Raw genomic sequence first — 16,981 nt, 5'->3', positions numbered from 1 at the left:
TTTATACAGGGAGAGAAAATGTTAATCATGTAAATTCTATTACACAATGCTGTTTTATAGAGGGACTATGATCTACCTGTCTGGTATCTATCTAAGGGAAAGCTGTGTTTTGTGTGACAGAATTTCTATCTTAAGAACCCATTTTCTCCTTGATTCAGTGGAGACAAGTGAAGAAATACATGTAAAGTGAAAATGCCTAGTCACTAGTTAGCTATCTCTTTATAATTACTGCAAATATTAGTTTTTCTCAAATAATACTCTCATCAAAAAAAGTTACCACAACCTATACAGACAGATGGTTATCCTACAATACCGTTACTAGGAATTATCCGATATGTGAAACACAATGTCGCTTTACATTTTGGTGAGGTGTGGAAATAACAAATATGCAAAAATTTTAAAATGAAAAATAAAGAAATATATGTTACATGTTGTTTGCACTGTGCTACATATATGGTATATATGTCACATATGTTGTATAACATACATCTTATCTGTTGCACATGTATGATATTATATGTATGATATGCATTGCAGTATATCATAACAGTATATCATAAGAGATAGGTTCTATGGGGAGGAAGGTAAGTACTGAAAGAGTTTGCTTTAGTTAGTTACAATCTTTAGCTGGAAGGTATATCACAGAAGATAACATCTGAGTAGATATATGAAGGTGAAGGAAGAAGTCACAGGAACCGGAGCTGGGAAGAGCTGCTCAAGCAGAAGAAAGACCAAGAAGATCCTGAGGGAGGCAAAAGCTTGGACAATTGAGGAAAAGGGGGAAGGCCTGTGTGGTTGAAACACAAGCAAGGAGGGAAAGTGGTAAGGATACCTGCACCCCTATGTTTATTGTAGCACTATTTACAATAGGTAAGATATGGAAACAACCCAAATGCCCAAAAATAGATAACTGGATCAAGAAGATGGAGTATATATACTCACTGAAATACTTCTCAGCAATCAAAAAAGATAAACTTGTGCCATTTGCAGCAACATGGAGCTGGGGGGAAGGAGCAGGAAGGGATTAAGATCAGTAAGATAAGTTGGAAGGAAAAAGAAAAGTATCAGATGGTTTAACTTATAGGAGGAATATAGGGGAACCAAAAAGGGGATCAGGGAAAAAAAATAATAACAAAGAAAAAAACAAAACTAGCAGGCAACTATAAATCAGAGACATTCTATAGGGAAGGGGAGAGAGAGGAATCAAAACAGGGGAGGAAAGAGCACAAGGGACTATGGTGATGGTACATTGGTGAATTGGCGGTGGGAATTCTGCAGGGACTAACCTGAGAGGAGAAAGCAAGCATTGTACAAAAATTAACAATGATATAAATATATATTTAATAAATAAATAAATATAATAATATATAATGTTAATATAAATAATATATTATTATATAATAATATTACCTAGTTATTATCTATAATATAATTATACACTATTAATATAATATAATAAATAATATTAATATAATACCTAAATAAAATAGGGGCTCAAAAAAAGACTGCAGGAAAGTGTTGACAATGAGGATAAAGAGAGGTTAAACCACTTTGGATAGGGCCTCCTAAGTTCAGATAAAAATGAGGGTATAATTTTAAACATGATGAGAAATCATTGGCAGATATTAAGTTGTATGGGTTGAAAAGACATGTGACCTTTATAAAAAATCACTTCCGCTTTAAGGAATGAATTAGAAGTGAAAGGATAAGAAAGTTCCATCAATACACACCCGCCCAAAACAGAGACTGAAATGACTTGTCCAATTCTTACTGAGAAAAATATAATAAAAACAGTCTCTTAAATCAGAGAATGAGAGAGGAAGAAAAGACAGGAATATGAAGACTCAGTTTGAGATTTCAGATTTTTGAAAGCTAAAAGTTTCTTGATTATTAAGAAAATCTTCCTGATTTTTATTTGCAGTTTACCCAAGAAGAACCATAAAAAGCCTCAGCCCCCCATTGCATCAGCTGCTTCACCCTGTCTCACTCAACAGACACTTTCAGTGACCAATGGTTTCCTTGGGCCTGCTGTTTTTGAAACACTGCTCATGGGGAAACATAATTACAGCAGCAGGAGGTTGGTGTGGAGCAGATGGCAGCCTCTACTTCCCAAAATGAGGCTGAACTCCACAAGAGTCATAGCTCACCCTCTGGAACTTAGTCTGTCTTTTAGGTACCATTTTGCTTATTTCCTTAACACAATGACAGTTTTTACAGAACTTACAAGGAAGTTAATATCTAAGTGGACATTTGGAAAGAAATCATTTACTTTGAAATCTGAATATTTGTTTTTCTTTACACTAAAAAGAAAGCCCTGGATTCATTTGACTTGCTAGAGGGTTGTAGGATCTATAAGATTTCTACAAGGAAGTGGTTTTGATAAACAACCCCCTTCCCTCCTCAGCTGCTGCAACCAGATGCTTTAGTGCATCTGCAAAAAGGCTGAAGCGGATCTACCCCTGTTAGGACATCTGATCGTCCACCTGGCTCCAGTGATTTCAGATCATTTCATGACTGTTATCTATGTTCTCTGGTAACAACTACCCAAGGACTGCTCAGTCAGGTCCACTGTCATGCTTTATTGAGGGCTGTGGACTTCCAACTTGTTAGTCATTATAGTTATTCATTAACTGGAGGACAACCTCTGTCTCCAGGTATCCAAGTAAGCATTACACCAGAAACACACGTGAAATCCTCTTCCCTAAAGACCCAAACACAGAATACTGATCGGTCCTTCCTTCCTTCCTTCTTTCCTTCCTCTATCTTTCCTTCACTCCTTTTTTCCTGTCTGCCTGGTTTTGACAATTGTTGCTCTTCTAACCAGTACCACAGTCTACCCTGTCCCCTCTCACCCATATATGACTCCTAGCAAGTGAGTTTCTTAAATTGAGTTTAGAGTATAAATATACCTAAAAGCAAGAAAAAGAATATGAATTGAAATGTTGCAGAAAATACCTCCTTCCCCATTATAATTCATATTCATCATAGCTGAAGTATACTTAAAGTCCAAACTTCCAAACTCTAATTTTCAGACTTGAAAGTAGCTTTACAACTATTTTATTTGGAGCACAGAAGTGACATTTAAATAATTTCTTTACTGAATCAGTGTTAAAAAATGAATGGAAGGAAAACAGATTTCATTAAAAATAGCACTGGTAGTCAGTTAACAAACTGTAGGAAAGACAAGGACAAAGATCAAAGAGACCAAGGAATCTAGAAAACCTTCAATATGACACTTACCAATGGCAGAGAAGAGAGAACAATAACAAAAGATTGCAAAGGAGCGAAAATAAAGTAGCTGGTTGGCACCAAATCTCCATAGGATGTTTCCTTGTCTCAACAAGAAAGAAAATGATAAATCTTCCTTCCTTGTGCCCATTTTTTTCTAGTGGTTCGCTCAGTGGTTCTGTCCTACTGACTGAAATTGGGTGTTCACTAGAAACAAATCTCACTATAGTGTGGCTAAAAGGGCATAAATAAAAAAAAAAAGTCATCCCCATATGCTTAGTGGCTTAGAGAGCACTGATTTATTATTGTGAAGAACAAAAATGAGTGATGGTGATGATGATAATAATTAACATATCTTGATGCCCAATTATGTATCCTAAGACCTTTAGTGCCATCAAATCATTTTACTGCATCCAAAACTGAAAAGGTGAAATGTTATTAGTCCCACAGTGTGAAAGGGAATAAAAAACTTAAACACAGTAGTTGACTGTACCAAGGCTGGAATAGTATTAATAACAACTAATATATATGAATCTTTGTTACAAGCATCTATTTGATCTCTGCAAATTAATTTATCTAATCATCATCAAATCCCTGTGAGGGGAACTATTAAACTATGATTTTTGAGACTTAGAACCACAAGCTACATGGCTAATACTAACAATGGGATTAGTTATAAAGCCAGTAAATAATGGTACAACGGTTTTAAACTGAATACTCTTTGATTTGCAGATGTTTGACTTCAAATCTGAATCTCTTTTTTTTTAATAACTGTAACTTTTTTTTTTCCAGAGTAACTTTTTATTTTTTTATTTTTTTTTAATTAATAAATTTTATTTTTATATTCCCCATACAATTGCAATCCCCCCATTCTGACCCCAATCCCTCCCCTCCCGCCCCCCACCCCCCAAAAAGTGTCTCTGGTTCATAGTTTTTGTTGATTTTGATTTTCACTTTCTTATAGTTATTCATTTTCCTGGTCCCTTATTTAAGTTTTCTAGATCCCTGCTATGAGTGAGACCATCCGGTATTTTTCTTTTTCTTTTTGGCTTATTTCACTGAGCATGATCCCTTCCAGCGTCATCCATGTTGCTGCAAATTGCATGTGTTTATCTTTTTTGAATGCTGAGTAATATTCCATGGTATATATGTACCACATCTTCTTGATCCAGTCATCTATTTTTGGGCATTTGGGCTGTTTCCAAAGCTTAGCTATTGTAAACAGTGCTGCTATAAACATAGGGGTGCAGGTGTTCTTTGGAATTGATGTTTCTGTGTTCTTTGGGTAAATACCTAGGAGTGGAATTGCTGGATCATATGGAAGCTCTATGTTTAGTAGGTCCAGAAATCTCCACACAGCTCTCCATAGTGGTTGGACCAGTTTGCACTCCCACCAACAGTGCAGAAGAGTTCCTTTTTCTCCACAACCTCGCCAACATTTGTTGTTGCTAGTTTTTTTAATATGTGCCATTCTCACTGGTGTAAGATGGTATCTCATGGTAGTTTTGATTTGCATTTCCCTGATTGCAAGTGATGTTGAACATTTTTTCATATGCCTGTTGGCCATTCGCATTTCCTCTTCAGAGAAGTTTCTTTTTAGTTCCTCTGTCCATTTTTTGACTGGATTCTTTTCTTTGTTGTTGTTGAGTCTCATCAGCTCTTTGCAGATTTTTGTGATCAGTCCTTTATCATTAGTGTTGGGTGCAAAAATTTTCTCCCAGTTGGTGGGGTTTCTCTTTGTTTTTGTTATTGTCTCTTTTGCTGTGCAGAAGCTCTTTAATTTGATGTAGTCCCAGCTGTTTATCTTTGCCTTCACTATCACTGCTTTGGGTGATGCGTCTGCAAAGATGTCTTTGATATGCAAATCACGTAGTGTTTCGCCTATATTTCCTTCTATGTATTTTATGGTTTCAGGTCTTATGTCTAGTTCTTTAATCCATTTTGAGTTGATTTTTGTATATGGTGTGAGGTAGTGGTCAAGCTTCATTCTTTTGCATGTAGCGACCCAGTTTTCCCAGCACCATTTATTGAACAAACTTTCTTTGCTCCAATGCATAGTCTTTGCTCCTTTGTCAAAGATTAGTTGACCATAAATCTGTGGGTTTATTTCTGGATTTTCTATTCGATTCCATTGGTCTGTATGTCTGTTCTTGTTCCAATACCATGCAGTTTTGATGATTATGGCTTTGTAGTAGAGTTTGAAGTCTGGGAGTGTGATGCCTCCATTCCCTTCTTTTTTTTTGTAACTTTTTTTTTAATATATATTTTTAAAGATTGATTTATTTATTTATACAAGCACTGGGTAGAGTCAGAAGCGTGGGAGGGTGAGAGAATCCACCAGAGCCAGAGCGGGGAGCAGAACAGGCAGAAGGACCAAAGTACACTGCTGAGGGGAGCAGCGGGCGGCAGGAGAGGTCTGTGCGCCATGCGGGACCCTCCTCTGGTGGCCGGGGAGCAGCCGGGGATCAAACTGGTGCTGCAGAGGCTGCGGGCAGCTTCGCAAGCCAGCGCTCAACCGCTGTGCCACCGGGGAGGCCCGACTCTCTTTTAACTATAATGTTCTATTATTCAAGTATAATCATAGTTAATTTTTATACCATGATATATATAATAAATATGAAATGTATGTGTGTCTAAAAGAATCGATATAGACAGCACCCATCAATCAACTAAGGCTGGTCAAATTCACAAATTTGTATGGTGACTGCTTTTTTGAATTGACTAACAATTGCTATTTCCATAGCAAATTATTAATATATATAGAGAGAGTCTTTGGTGTTTATTAATATGTGTTTTAATGATAGGTGTGTATTAATGACAGGTCATAAGTTTATGCAATATTCTTGCTCCTGAATTTTTTTGTGTTTCTTTTATATTAAGGTTAACATTTCATCTCTCCCTCTGGTTATTTATTATTAAGGCAAAGTAATTTGTGGTCTGCCATCATGAATAATTTCCTCTTGAACAGATGGGTAATAAGACAAGCAGATAAATGTGAGCATTTCTAAATGAGAAAAGACTAATTAAATCACCTGCTATATGAGTACAAACTAAATACCATATTATTAGACTAGGAGACAAAGAACAGTTTCTTTCAAACTGTAGGTAATAAAATGTGGCAAACTTGTTCTGTATTTTCTGGAGCCCTTAAGTAGATAAGCTTAGGTTTGCCTATCTGATGATTTTTCCAGTATGATAAACAGGTCTATCACATAGCCATTTTCATGTTATAATCTACCATTAAGGAGCAGTACATTTTAATTCTGAGATTCATAATTTCTAGCTTGAAAATGTTCGGTGATATAAGCCACAATTTTAATGGTAACACTGGTATCACAATGGTTAGAGATTATATAACCACAATGGTTAGAGATTATATAACCACAATGGTTAGAGATTATATAACTTTATATAACCATCTTCAGCAAAATATGCAATGCAACATGATTTGTAAGGTGCAATCATGTGGGTAGTCCTGGGGTTGCAGGCATGATGCTTTTACAAGACTGGCATGACAGTGAAATTTCATAGCATCTCCATGTGATGTAGAACTTTGCAGCATCCTTCAGTGGCAAGAAATACAAAACTATTTTTTGTGTGAAGAATAGTTGGGAGTCATCTGGGAAGGACCTGTTCCACACTGGTTAAAGGGATCTTGGTCTTACTGGAATCAAGATGAAAACAGTTTTAGACTCTGACTTGAGTTCCACTCTTAATTTTTACCAATTATTGAGCAGAATTTTGTGGAAACTCAGTGAAAGCTGTAATTTAGGACTCTTTTAAAACCACATAAAAATTATGTTACTTACTATTTATTGGGAGATTAAGGACCAAGTAAATTAAAAAGACTGTGGAATAGAGCTCAACTGCTTCTCTTTTGAACAAAGCACTTATCACAATCCACAATCATCTTCATTATTTAATCATTTATATTTTACGATCTGTCTTCCCCTCCCACATAAACAATAACACACATTTTGCTAAAGGCTTTATCCTTGCCATACTTTGTCAGCACTGAATTCCCAGAGCCTGGAAACAAGCCAAATAAATGGTAAGTACTCACTAAGTGAATATTACTCCATTTCTCAACTAATCAATACAGTAATATTTATCCTGAAGATTAAATGAGATCTTATGTGCTAAAGTATTCTGGCTTTTAAAAGAAATATCTTAACATTTCTGAATCTTTTGTAAGATTAAATGATGGTTTTTTCAAGAGAAAAACATGCATTCATTTTATAAAATAAAATAAATATTTTATAAATAGGGCACATATTTAACCTACTTTCAAAAAAAGAATTTGCAAAGAAAGTAAGTCATTCAGGTCTCCAAGTATAAACGTTTTTTCCATTTAACTATTTCAATAATCTATTACTCAAAAGTATAAAGAAAGTCATATGTTTACATATATATCTAATACTGATAGTAACTTTAAATTATAGAATGTTGGGATGGAAAAGACCTAAAATATTAACTAGTTAAACCTTGAATTCTGTAGAAACTTGAAATGTAGAAGCAGAGGATCAGTGACATAGAAGAACTGCCTCAACTATAGATCCAGGGAAGGGCAAAAGGACCTCAACCTTTAGAAAAGGTTTTATGCAATTCATCTGTAAAAACCACTTTTTTCCCTCTTTGGTAGGTTACTTTACATGAGACTGTTCACGCCAATGACACAGCTAATACTCTCAGATAGGTTTTATACTTTTAACTAATATAAAAGTACAAAAGCGTAATGATTAAGATCTGATAGAATACAAAACAGATACTTAAGCAAAAATCTCATCTGAAAAAAAAACCATGAGAAACTAAGAATTCTTAAAATAGGAACCATGAAGGAAATCTACAACACTCAACTGTGCCATTGGCCTGGTAGAATCCTCTATAGCACTTGGTACAAAAGAAAAATTTATTATATCTACCTCAAAGTAATAATCAGCATGCCACATCAGGAAAAGCACAAATCTGGGATCAGAAAAACTTTAACTTACATGCAGCCAGTCTACTAATTTCAGGACAGTTATTTAGCCACAATTCTAAAGTAGGAAGGCTAATGCGTATATTTCAGGCTCTTTAAAGATGAAATGAAATAACATTTGTAGAATGTCTGACTCAAGGAGGCACTCAATAAATGTGACTCTGGTAGACTGTTGATAGGAGATGAAATAAGGATCAGTTATCCACCATAAAGCAAGCACTATTGAAGCACCCAATCAAATAACAAATTACATATGGAAAGGAAAGTAATCCATATTTGCTTGAATTGTCCAACTTAGCTGTTCCAAATTTTCTAGAGGAAGAGGGGAGAAGTGATAATAACTGAAAGTATTGTTATATAGCTCTCAATTTGTCTTTCCCACTGTGATACACTTAATAGATGGTGGTTATATGTGTAACTCATTCCTGTGTGTAAGTTCTAAAAATAAAAGTAATTCCATCTGTTTCTATCCCACTCAAGATAGGCTATTGCAACACAAGTGAGCTTGGCATTATAACTGAGGTAGACTAGAATCTGTTCTAATGTAACTTAAATGATTTGCAAATGTATGTAATTTACCTATCTTTAATTATAAACGTATTTGAATAGATCACATAATGGGTCAAGATTCAAACCTATCATTTCACAAATTAATAGAACAAGACCCAGAGGGACTAAGTGACTGACTCATAGTCAAACAGCTAATCTATGGCAAGAACAAACCAAATTCAGAGTTCTTTCCACACAAATTCTATCAGGATCTTAATTTCTAAATGACTGTGTGTTCCTCAATGCCTTCAAAGTACACATTTCTCTGCAGTTGAAACCTAAGGATTCCATGATGTTTGTTATTTTTGATATGTCTAAAAGGCATTTCCTAGAGTGGTAGACATTTGGAGGATTTGTCTATGTTTCACTTTACTCAACACAAAACTACTAAGGCCAACATGCTCTAGGTCTGGGGATCTAGAAAAGAACTAAACAAAATGTCTGCTTTCATTTCTATTGGGAGAAATGAATGTAAAATAAAATTACATTAACCAGTTAAATTTAAAATTGAGTATTTGAGTTAGTGATAGTGTTATACAAGAAAATAAAGCAAGAAAAGGATGGCACATGATGGAGGACAAGAACAGAAAAAAAATAAAGGAGGCACCATGAGACCAGAAACCTGGCTCACACAAAGAGGTCAGGGCAGAAGAGATTAGCATAACCAGTTGCAGAAACTAGTATCCCGAGACACAGGCAAGGTAGACACTAGTATCCTGAGGCTGGGTCAACACTAGTATCCCAAGGCACATATAAAGGCATATATAAAGATATGAAGATTGAGCCCAACAGACCCTAAAGGTAAAGATATGGAGCTTGAGCCCATTGTAGAATCTCCTCCCTTTTAAATTCTACATAGTTATCCAAAATTAGCAACCAACTGAGGACTCACAGGGAGTGACCTCTCCCAAACAGAAGAAGACTATATCAGTGCAGTCTCTGCACAGGCTCTGGGCAGCACTTCCTTCCCCACCTGTGACTATGCAGGTGATTCTTTTCACCAACTCTCTCCTCTGTAGGGCAGCAGCCTTCCAGCCTGCCCATGACCTGTCAAGATCACCCGCCTGCAACCATGCAGGCCTCTCTTAGCAAACCTGTTCCTTCTGGGGCAGCTCTTCCTGCCCACTTATGTCTATGCAAGTGTCTTCAACTGTTTTATCCCTTCCCTAATAAACCTTCCTTTAAAATATAAATAATGTGTCTCGTGGAGAAACTCGCTGGGAAACTTGCCACGTGTTGCTGAAACGGGAGCTCTGGTGAAACCTTTCCCAGAGTGAACCCAAGGACCCTGCACTCCAAATCCACAGACTCCAAAAAACCACAAAAGCACAAGAATAAGTGGGAGGGGGTGCAATTAATGAACAGATGCATTTATTACATTGTCATTTGATAAAGAGAGACAGTGGACTGAGGAGTAGTGAGTCCTAAAACATGCCTAGTCATGTCAGTGAAATAGCCATCAACTGTGTTTTCTCCCTATGGAGCCTCCATTTTACTTATGCAGTGATACGTTTCACCAGAAGGAAAACCTGCCTCATGATCTGGCATGGAGGAAAATCAAATCCTGGTCATAACCCTTAGAAAACATAACATGGCAGGATTAAGGTCAAACTGTTTTAAATGTTCTCCCATATTCTTTATATTCTTTATTTTTCTATGATTTACTATTATATTTACAATATTTAAAAAACATTTGCTTTATTGTAAGCTTAGAACACTGTACTGAATAGGTCTTTGATTGGGTGTATTCTCCTGCTTTCCCCATACACTATGGACACTGCACAAAATGAAGATACAATGTGATATTCAGAGAGCAATGTGGATGCTTTTTGCTGCTTCAGGGATTCCAAAATTAGGTTTCAAGATTTCTTTAGTCTTTTTAAACATTATTCATTTTAATCATTTTCTAACATTCATTAGAGTATATATGTTTTTTCAATGTCATCTTTGTTGCCAAATAAATATCTGCCTTCCCAGTGATATGACTCAATGTCATTGTGCACAATATTAAGATCTGTTAGATCTGTGTAGGAGAGAAAATAAGGTGAAAATGAGGATATTTTAGTCTAATGTAGGAGGGAAAGTGGGGTCTCCCATGCTGTGATTGGTAAGCACTAGTAAATATTCGCAGTGAGCAAAGAGGATATAAACGATGTTTTTGCTTATTTGTTTTCTTGTTTTTAGTCTTTCCAATGGTGCAGAAACAGAGAAAGTCATTTGATAAGTTATGAGACTTTATCTAGGACAACCTCCCCATTTAACAAGATCGGATGAGCACTTACTTTCAATTGCCTTGATTTTATTTTCCCAGGGGATACAGGCAGCTTTGAAGTTCTCAAAATCACGACGAAATTTTGCCCATTTCTGAAAAGGAAGCCAAGTACAACAGTAAAATCCAACTTCTTGGTTGTCAAGAAAATCATCCTCCACCCCAGTTCCAAAATATCTGGACAGTGAGCTGGGAAAATTTCTCTGGGGCCACTTGTCGCTCATTATAAAAAGGAAAAAACAGCCAGTTTCACTTGCCTCCCTGTTTCCCACCAATCCCCCAGACCAATTTAATTAATGTTTATTGAATCCCTTGGTTCACAGAAAATATGCTGACCAATGATGGGGGAAGCAAAGAGCAAGTGGAAAGTAGCCACAATAGACTGTAATGGCAGACTATGGGTTCCTTGGGCAGTAGGTGTGGTGAGGTAACTATACATTTAAAGAGGTGTGATACTATATCTCTGAATCATATGCAGTGTTGTAAAACAATGCTACCTCAATAAAAAAAGAAATATCTGCTTTTTTCTGCTATAAAATTAGAGATCAGGAAAAAAGTTAATAATTTACATGGTAATCATTAAATGGTATATATTTATTTAAATACACATTGCATAAAGAATTAATGAAATATGAATAAGACTTAAGTTCCTGCCTTGAGGGGCTTCTGGGTCTACTAAAGTAGATTGCATATACTCAGGACATTTCAATGCTGGACAATAAGTGCTATGACATGGGATATTTTTCATTCTGGTAAAGGCAGAATATCTGTTAAATGGGATGGCCTAGTATAATAAGAAAGGGAAAAAGAAAAAATATCATAAATCAATTTTTTTAAGAATTTATTTATTTATGCATACAAGAGCTGAGTTACAGGCCAGAGATGCAGGGGGTGAGAGGATTCACCAGAGACACAGTGGGGAACAGAACAGGCAGATTGACTGACATACAATGCTGAGGGGAGTAGCAGGCGAGTCAGGAGCAGTCTGCTGCACCATGTGGGTTGCTCCCTGGCAGGCCTGGGATCGAACTTGTGCTACAGAGGCTGAGGATTGCTTTATAGTGTGGTGCTTAACCCCTTGTGCCACCAGGGAGGCCCCATAAATCAATTTTCATAAAAGTTCTTCCTTCTGTGTTTACACCACAATTTTGGGCAATGGATGGTCAAGAGGAACACTAGGAAGAAAGGGACTGGGGCAGTTAATGATGCATGTGCAGATCATGCTGGAATAACGCATGAGCTGGACATGTAGAATCCATATAACAGTAAGAGAAAAGCCTGAAGTTCAAAAGATTACTCAAGGGCATCCCTGGTGGCACAGGGGTTAAAGACAGCACTATCAAGCTGTCACCAGCCACTGCAGCATGAGTTTGATCCCTGGTCTCCCAGGGAGCAACACACATGGCACAGAAGACCTTTCCTGCCTCGCCTGCTGCTCCCCTCAGCAGTGTATTTCAGTGGATCTGCCTGTTCTGCTCCCAACTCTCTCTGGCAAATCCTCTCACCCCCATACTTCTGGCTTACATCCCAGTTCTTGTATGCATAAATAAAAAAAAAAAAACACATCAAAAGATTATTCAAACTTGAACCAACCCATCTACAATAGAATGGATAAATAGACACAACGGAATGTATGTATTCATACAATGGAATAGACATCAATAAAATGAACTATAACATAAAATCTCACAATATAGATTTATTTCATGAATGAAATACTGCATCAAAGAAGCCAGTAAGAAAAACATAAACACTATATGGTTCAACTTATTTAAATTGTAAAAACAGATAAAAATAATCTATGATTTATATCTATATGAAAGATATAGATTTATCTTTACATGCATATATTTCACATACATAGGAAAATTAAGATACATGAACTCTATTCATAAAACTCTCACCTTTGTAGGAAAACATTTACAGGACAGTGGTTTAACATGTGTGGAGGGGGGAATAATAATACCTGATTAGCCATGAGAATATGAAAACTTTATAGGGTTCAATTCAGTGCTTGGCACATAGTAAGTGCTATATAATGAGTGTCTTTTAAAAAAATTACTTATTATTATATGATTTGTTTTTTCTTATTTTCTATCCAATTTATATCTATGTTCCTCGTAAAGAAGAGCTATATGATCCTCTAACTTACAGACATTTTAGGAAAGAAACCTTGACTCAGAACACCTTAACTTCCAGGAATGAAAATGGAAAGAGCAGTTTTTTACATTTGGAAGTGATAAAATCACCCAAATCAGATGTCTTTTGTCATAAATCCATGTTTTTCAACTTACTTTAACTCTTCCATAAAACCCTTTTGGATAACTTTTCCTCTGAGCCCTCCCTCCCCCCAATTTTAATATCACAGATATATTGTGTATGTATAGCTGTGCTTCATATATAGGGCAAATTTTTTTTTCACTCTCTCAGAACAGACCAATTTTCATCCCCTTGGAGATAACAAAGTCTCCACTGAGACCATATAGCATAAACCATGCTGCATTATAAAGATACTTACCTTAGCCATCATCATCTTAAATGCAAACCACTTCTTTCCTTTTCCTTTCCCAAGAGCCCCTTCATTTTCACTCACAAATTTTTTTGCTTCCCTAAGAAAATAAAACAAAATTAGGGGAAGTTGTGGGCGGGATTAAAATAGACTATAGAGATAGTAGATATTTAATTGGAAACATTTCTTCTTGACAATTGGAGATCCTTGAAAAAGTGAATCTAAGCCATATTTCATAACTTAGGGACTTGCAATAGATGTTTTAAGTTTTTTAAATTCTAGTCAGGAAGACTAAAATATTTTAACTTCATTTATTAATTCAGTTGGAGTCATCAAAAAGCAAGGAATCCATGCTAAGTCACAAAACAGAGAACCTTAGATCTCTTTTCTACCACATATAAAATTGAATCTGAAATTCACTTCAGAATCTGGCAGACAGAATGTTCATTTTAAAATACTTTCTTTGCTTCTTTTTTAAGAATTACTTTTTTTTTTTTTAATAGGGCAGAGAGTTTAGGGCAAACTGACACAGAACACACTTCCTGACCTGGCATCTAATCTCATAAAAGCAATTATGACTTAAAACGGAAAACTCATATAAAGCAGATAGAGTTGCAGGAAGACGGAAAAGGGGACTATTTGTTAGAATAATTCAGAAAGGGCTTCAATTTAAACTTCAACATGAGCCCCCAAAATTTGTACGTTTAATAGTCATGTGACTGTCTTTGTCTATGGAAAAAGCACGAATTCATCAAAACAGATAATGTCAAATATACTACAATTTTTGTAACCTTGTTTGGCATTTTTATTTTTATTCATTTAATAGATAAAAAAGAATGTTAATTTTTTTAAAAAAAGAAACAACCCAGGTTTTTCTAAACTCTCAGGATCTGTAGAGGGTATTATTACATAGTGAGAAGAACAGATAGCCCAAACCTGAACTTCAATTCTATCATCAGGTGGATGGCCTCTAGCATGTATGGCTTTATAGGCAAGGATCTTCCAGACATGACTATAATTTAAATGGCCAACACTGGAGTAAATCTTTGAAAATGAAGGGGTGGTGAAGAATCTTTGGGTGAGGTGTTTCTTAGTATCAGTGCAAAGCTAAAGATTGCACAGTATCAGTGGTTGAAACACAACACATAAACCTGCTGACTTAGCCTATAGTAGATTGTGCTGATCTTTCTTCACCTGGGCCCGTGTACCCACCCACACTTGCCAGAGAAACACAAGTATAATTGAGAAGACTCTTCAGTCACAGACACCTCCCTCAAGCAATCACTTGATGACAGGGATAATGGTTTGTCCCTTTGTATCGTCCACAGCAGTAATCATGGGAGGTGCTTAATAAGCCTACACCTTCTGGAAATGGAGCTGAATGGCACAACTTGGAATAGTTACAAACAGAAGAGTATATCCAATCACTGTCTTGTCCACATCAATGAATGCTTGAAAGCAGAGCTATTCCTAGTCTTTGGAATTGCATTTGTCTTCATTAGTTTTCTCAGAAACTTATGGAAATGAAGAAGAGTACTGTCTTTGATGTCAACCATCCTGACATTTGAAATGTCAGGGCTGTGAAGATTAATGGAAAATCAGTTTCTAAAACATTCTACACATTCTAAATGTTCAATAATACTACATCAAAGTATAAACTGAATGCTCACAGCTGGATTTTTAGAGTCAGTCAGTCAAGGAAAAGCACATTTAAGCACTTACTATGTTTCAGAGATGGTAAGACAGGAATGTGGCACCTTGTAGACCCTTTACAAAATGTTAAACTGATGTAAACTAAGAATCAAATAACTGAAGTTCTACCCCAATATCTTCAATTTGTCTCTGTGACCTTGCCCACATTTTTTATATTTTCTGTCTCACTCTGCAGGGGGAAGCATACTTTCCCAGGGCTAGCCCACACCTGAGGAAGTTCTGGCACAGGTTCTCTATATACTATGTGACTTTAACAGACAAATATTCTCTATCAAACAAACAAAAATCAGGTCATTGCCTCCCTGCTCGCTGGGGTGGTGGCAAGAATAAGGTCAAACTGATGTAGGTGAGAATTACTGTCACATGATTCATAATTTGAACATAACACAAGGTTTGTGTTTGCTTATGTGTGATTTTATCTACAAAATACACTAGGTGAATGCTGAAAACTGCTGTATCCTGCAAAACCTAGCAGGAGTACACAGCTATTCTTCATTCATATCACGAATGTTAAAAAAGACACCTCCATTCACAGCTGCTGTTCCAGAGACCCTCCTTCCATGCTTCACATATGACTTAGCTCACAAATTGCAATGCTGCTGAAGGTCATTTCTATAAGCAAAGTTCAGGTCTTTTTCAAGGTAAACTGTCAAATTTATTGTAGTATTTATGTATTTCTTAAACAAGTAGCATGTAAAATATTGCTACCATTTTGTAAATTTTTATTCTTTCTAATGTGTCACTGATGATGTTTCTAAAACTTGTGCAGCTATCCTAACTATTCCTATAAATTCTGGTTTTCAAGTCCCAAACTATTTTGGATAGTTTGGTAAATTTTAGAATTGATGATAATTAAGCTATTTGTTTGGGACCAACAATTTTGAAATTCACAAAACCAAGTATCCATAAGAATTATGACATCATTCTCTAGTATAATATACACATCCAGAGAACCAAATCATCTTAGTAGTAAAATAAAAATTTGTGTTTCAAATGTAATGCAGTGTTTTCTTTATAAGCATATACACTACTATAGATATTTAGCAGATAATTTAAAAGACACTCAGATTGACCTATTAGAGTGATGTTACTTTCTAGATGAGTGACCAATTAGAAAACATGACTGTGTCAAGCAGTCAGAAGATTAAGGAAATAGCTATTCTGTTCCAAAATTTCTGACAAGATGTTTTGTTTGTGAGCTAATGATTATGTTGCAGGAACACTGAACTGGCATGATTCAAGAGGAAGAAGAGAAGGGGCATAACCAAGTGAACATCAATACAGAAATAATTACAAGTTCATTTAATACTATGAAACCTGTCTACACAGTATACATAAGGGTTTTGTCGGTTATTGTACATATAATTTTCCTTTGAACAATCGAACTGGGTTTTTATTGTTTCTTCAAGTGCCAAGTTTTTCCTGATGTTAGGCATAGCTCATACTTCTTTCCCGACTATGCCCCATCCAGCCTCAATACACATATCCTGACTTAGGTTTTCAGATTAAAGTATGGACTTCACCATACTCCACATAACCTCAGGTGTTAATTTCTTCACTTCCTGAATGTCCTCCCAAGTTTCATACTAAAGAGTTCCCTGAACCACTGTTCTAACAACTCCTGCTCCATATTGGCCAAAATAACTACTACATGAAACCCGTCAGGAATCTAGAGGTGACTTTAAAACAAAGCCATAGGTGGGCAGAAAATAATTGCTTAGCCAGAACAGATTCT

General features: G+C 36.1%; 1 protein-coding gene across 6 annotated transcripts in view; it reads right to left on the bottom strand.

The window, feature by feature from the left end:
- The window catches only part of TMC1 (transmembrane channel like 1), a 300,988-nt gene that overhangs the window by 56,897 nt on the left and 227,110 nt on the right, over window positions 1–16,981 (bottom strand). For all 6 annotated transcript variants that reach the window (XM_054689505.1, XM_054689507.1, XM_054689504.1 and 3 more), the window contains 2 exons: window positions 13,543–13,633; window positions 11,038–11,119 (listed from right to left, as the gene is read on the bottom strand). In XM_054689505.1, coding sequence (XP_054545480.1) covers window positions 11,038–11,119; window positions 13,543–13,633 — 173 coding nt within the window. The remainder of the gene's footprint in view (window positions 1–11,037; window positions 11,120–13,542; window positions 13,634–16,981) is intronic.

This window comes from Talpa occidentalis, unplaced genomic scaffold, assembly GCF_014898055.3.
Source record: "Talpa occidentalis isolate TD23 unplaced genomic scaffold, MPIMG_talOcc4v2.1 talOcc4.7, whole genome shotgun sequence".
NCBI classification, from domain to species: Eukaryota; Metazoa; Chordata; class Mammalia; order Eulipotyphla; family Talpidae; genus Talpa; species Talpa occidentalis.
Note: the sequence above shows the minus strand (reverse complement) of the source record. Positions and strands in the feature narration are given on the sequence as shown.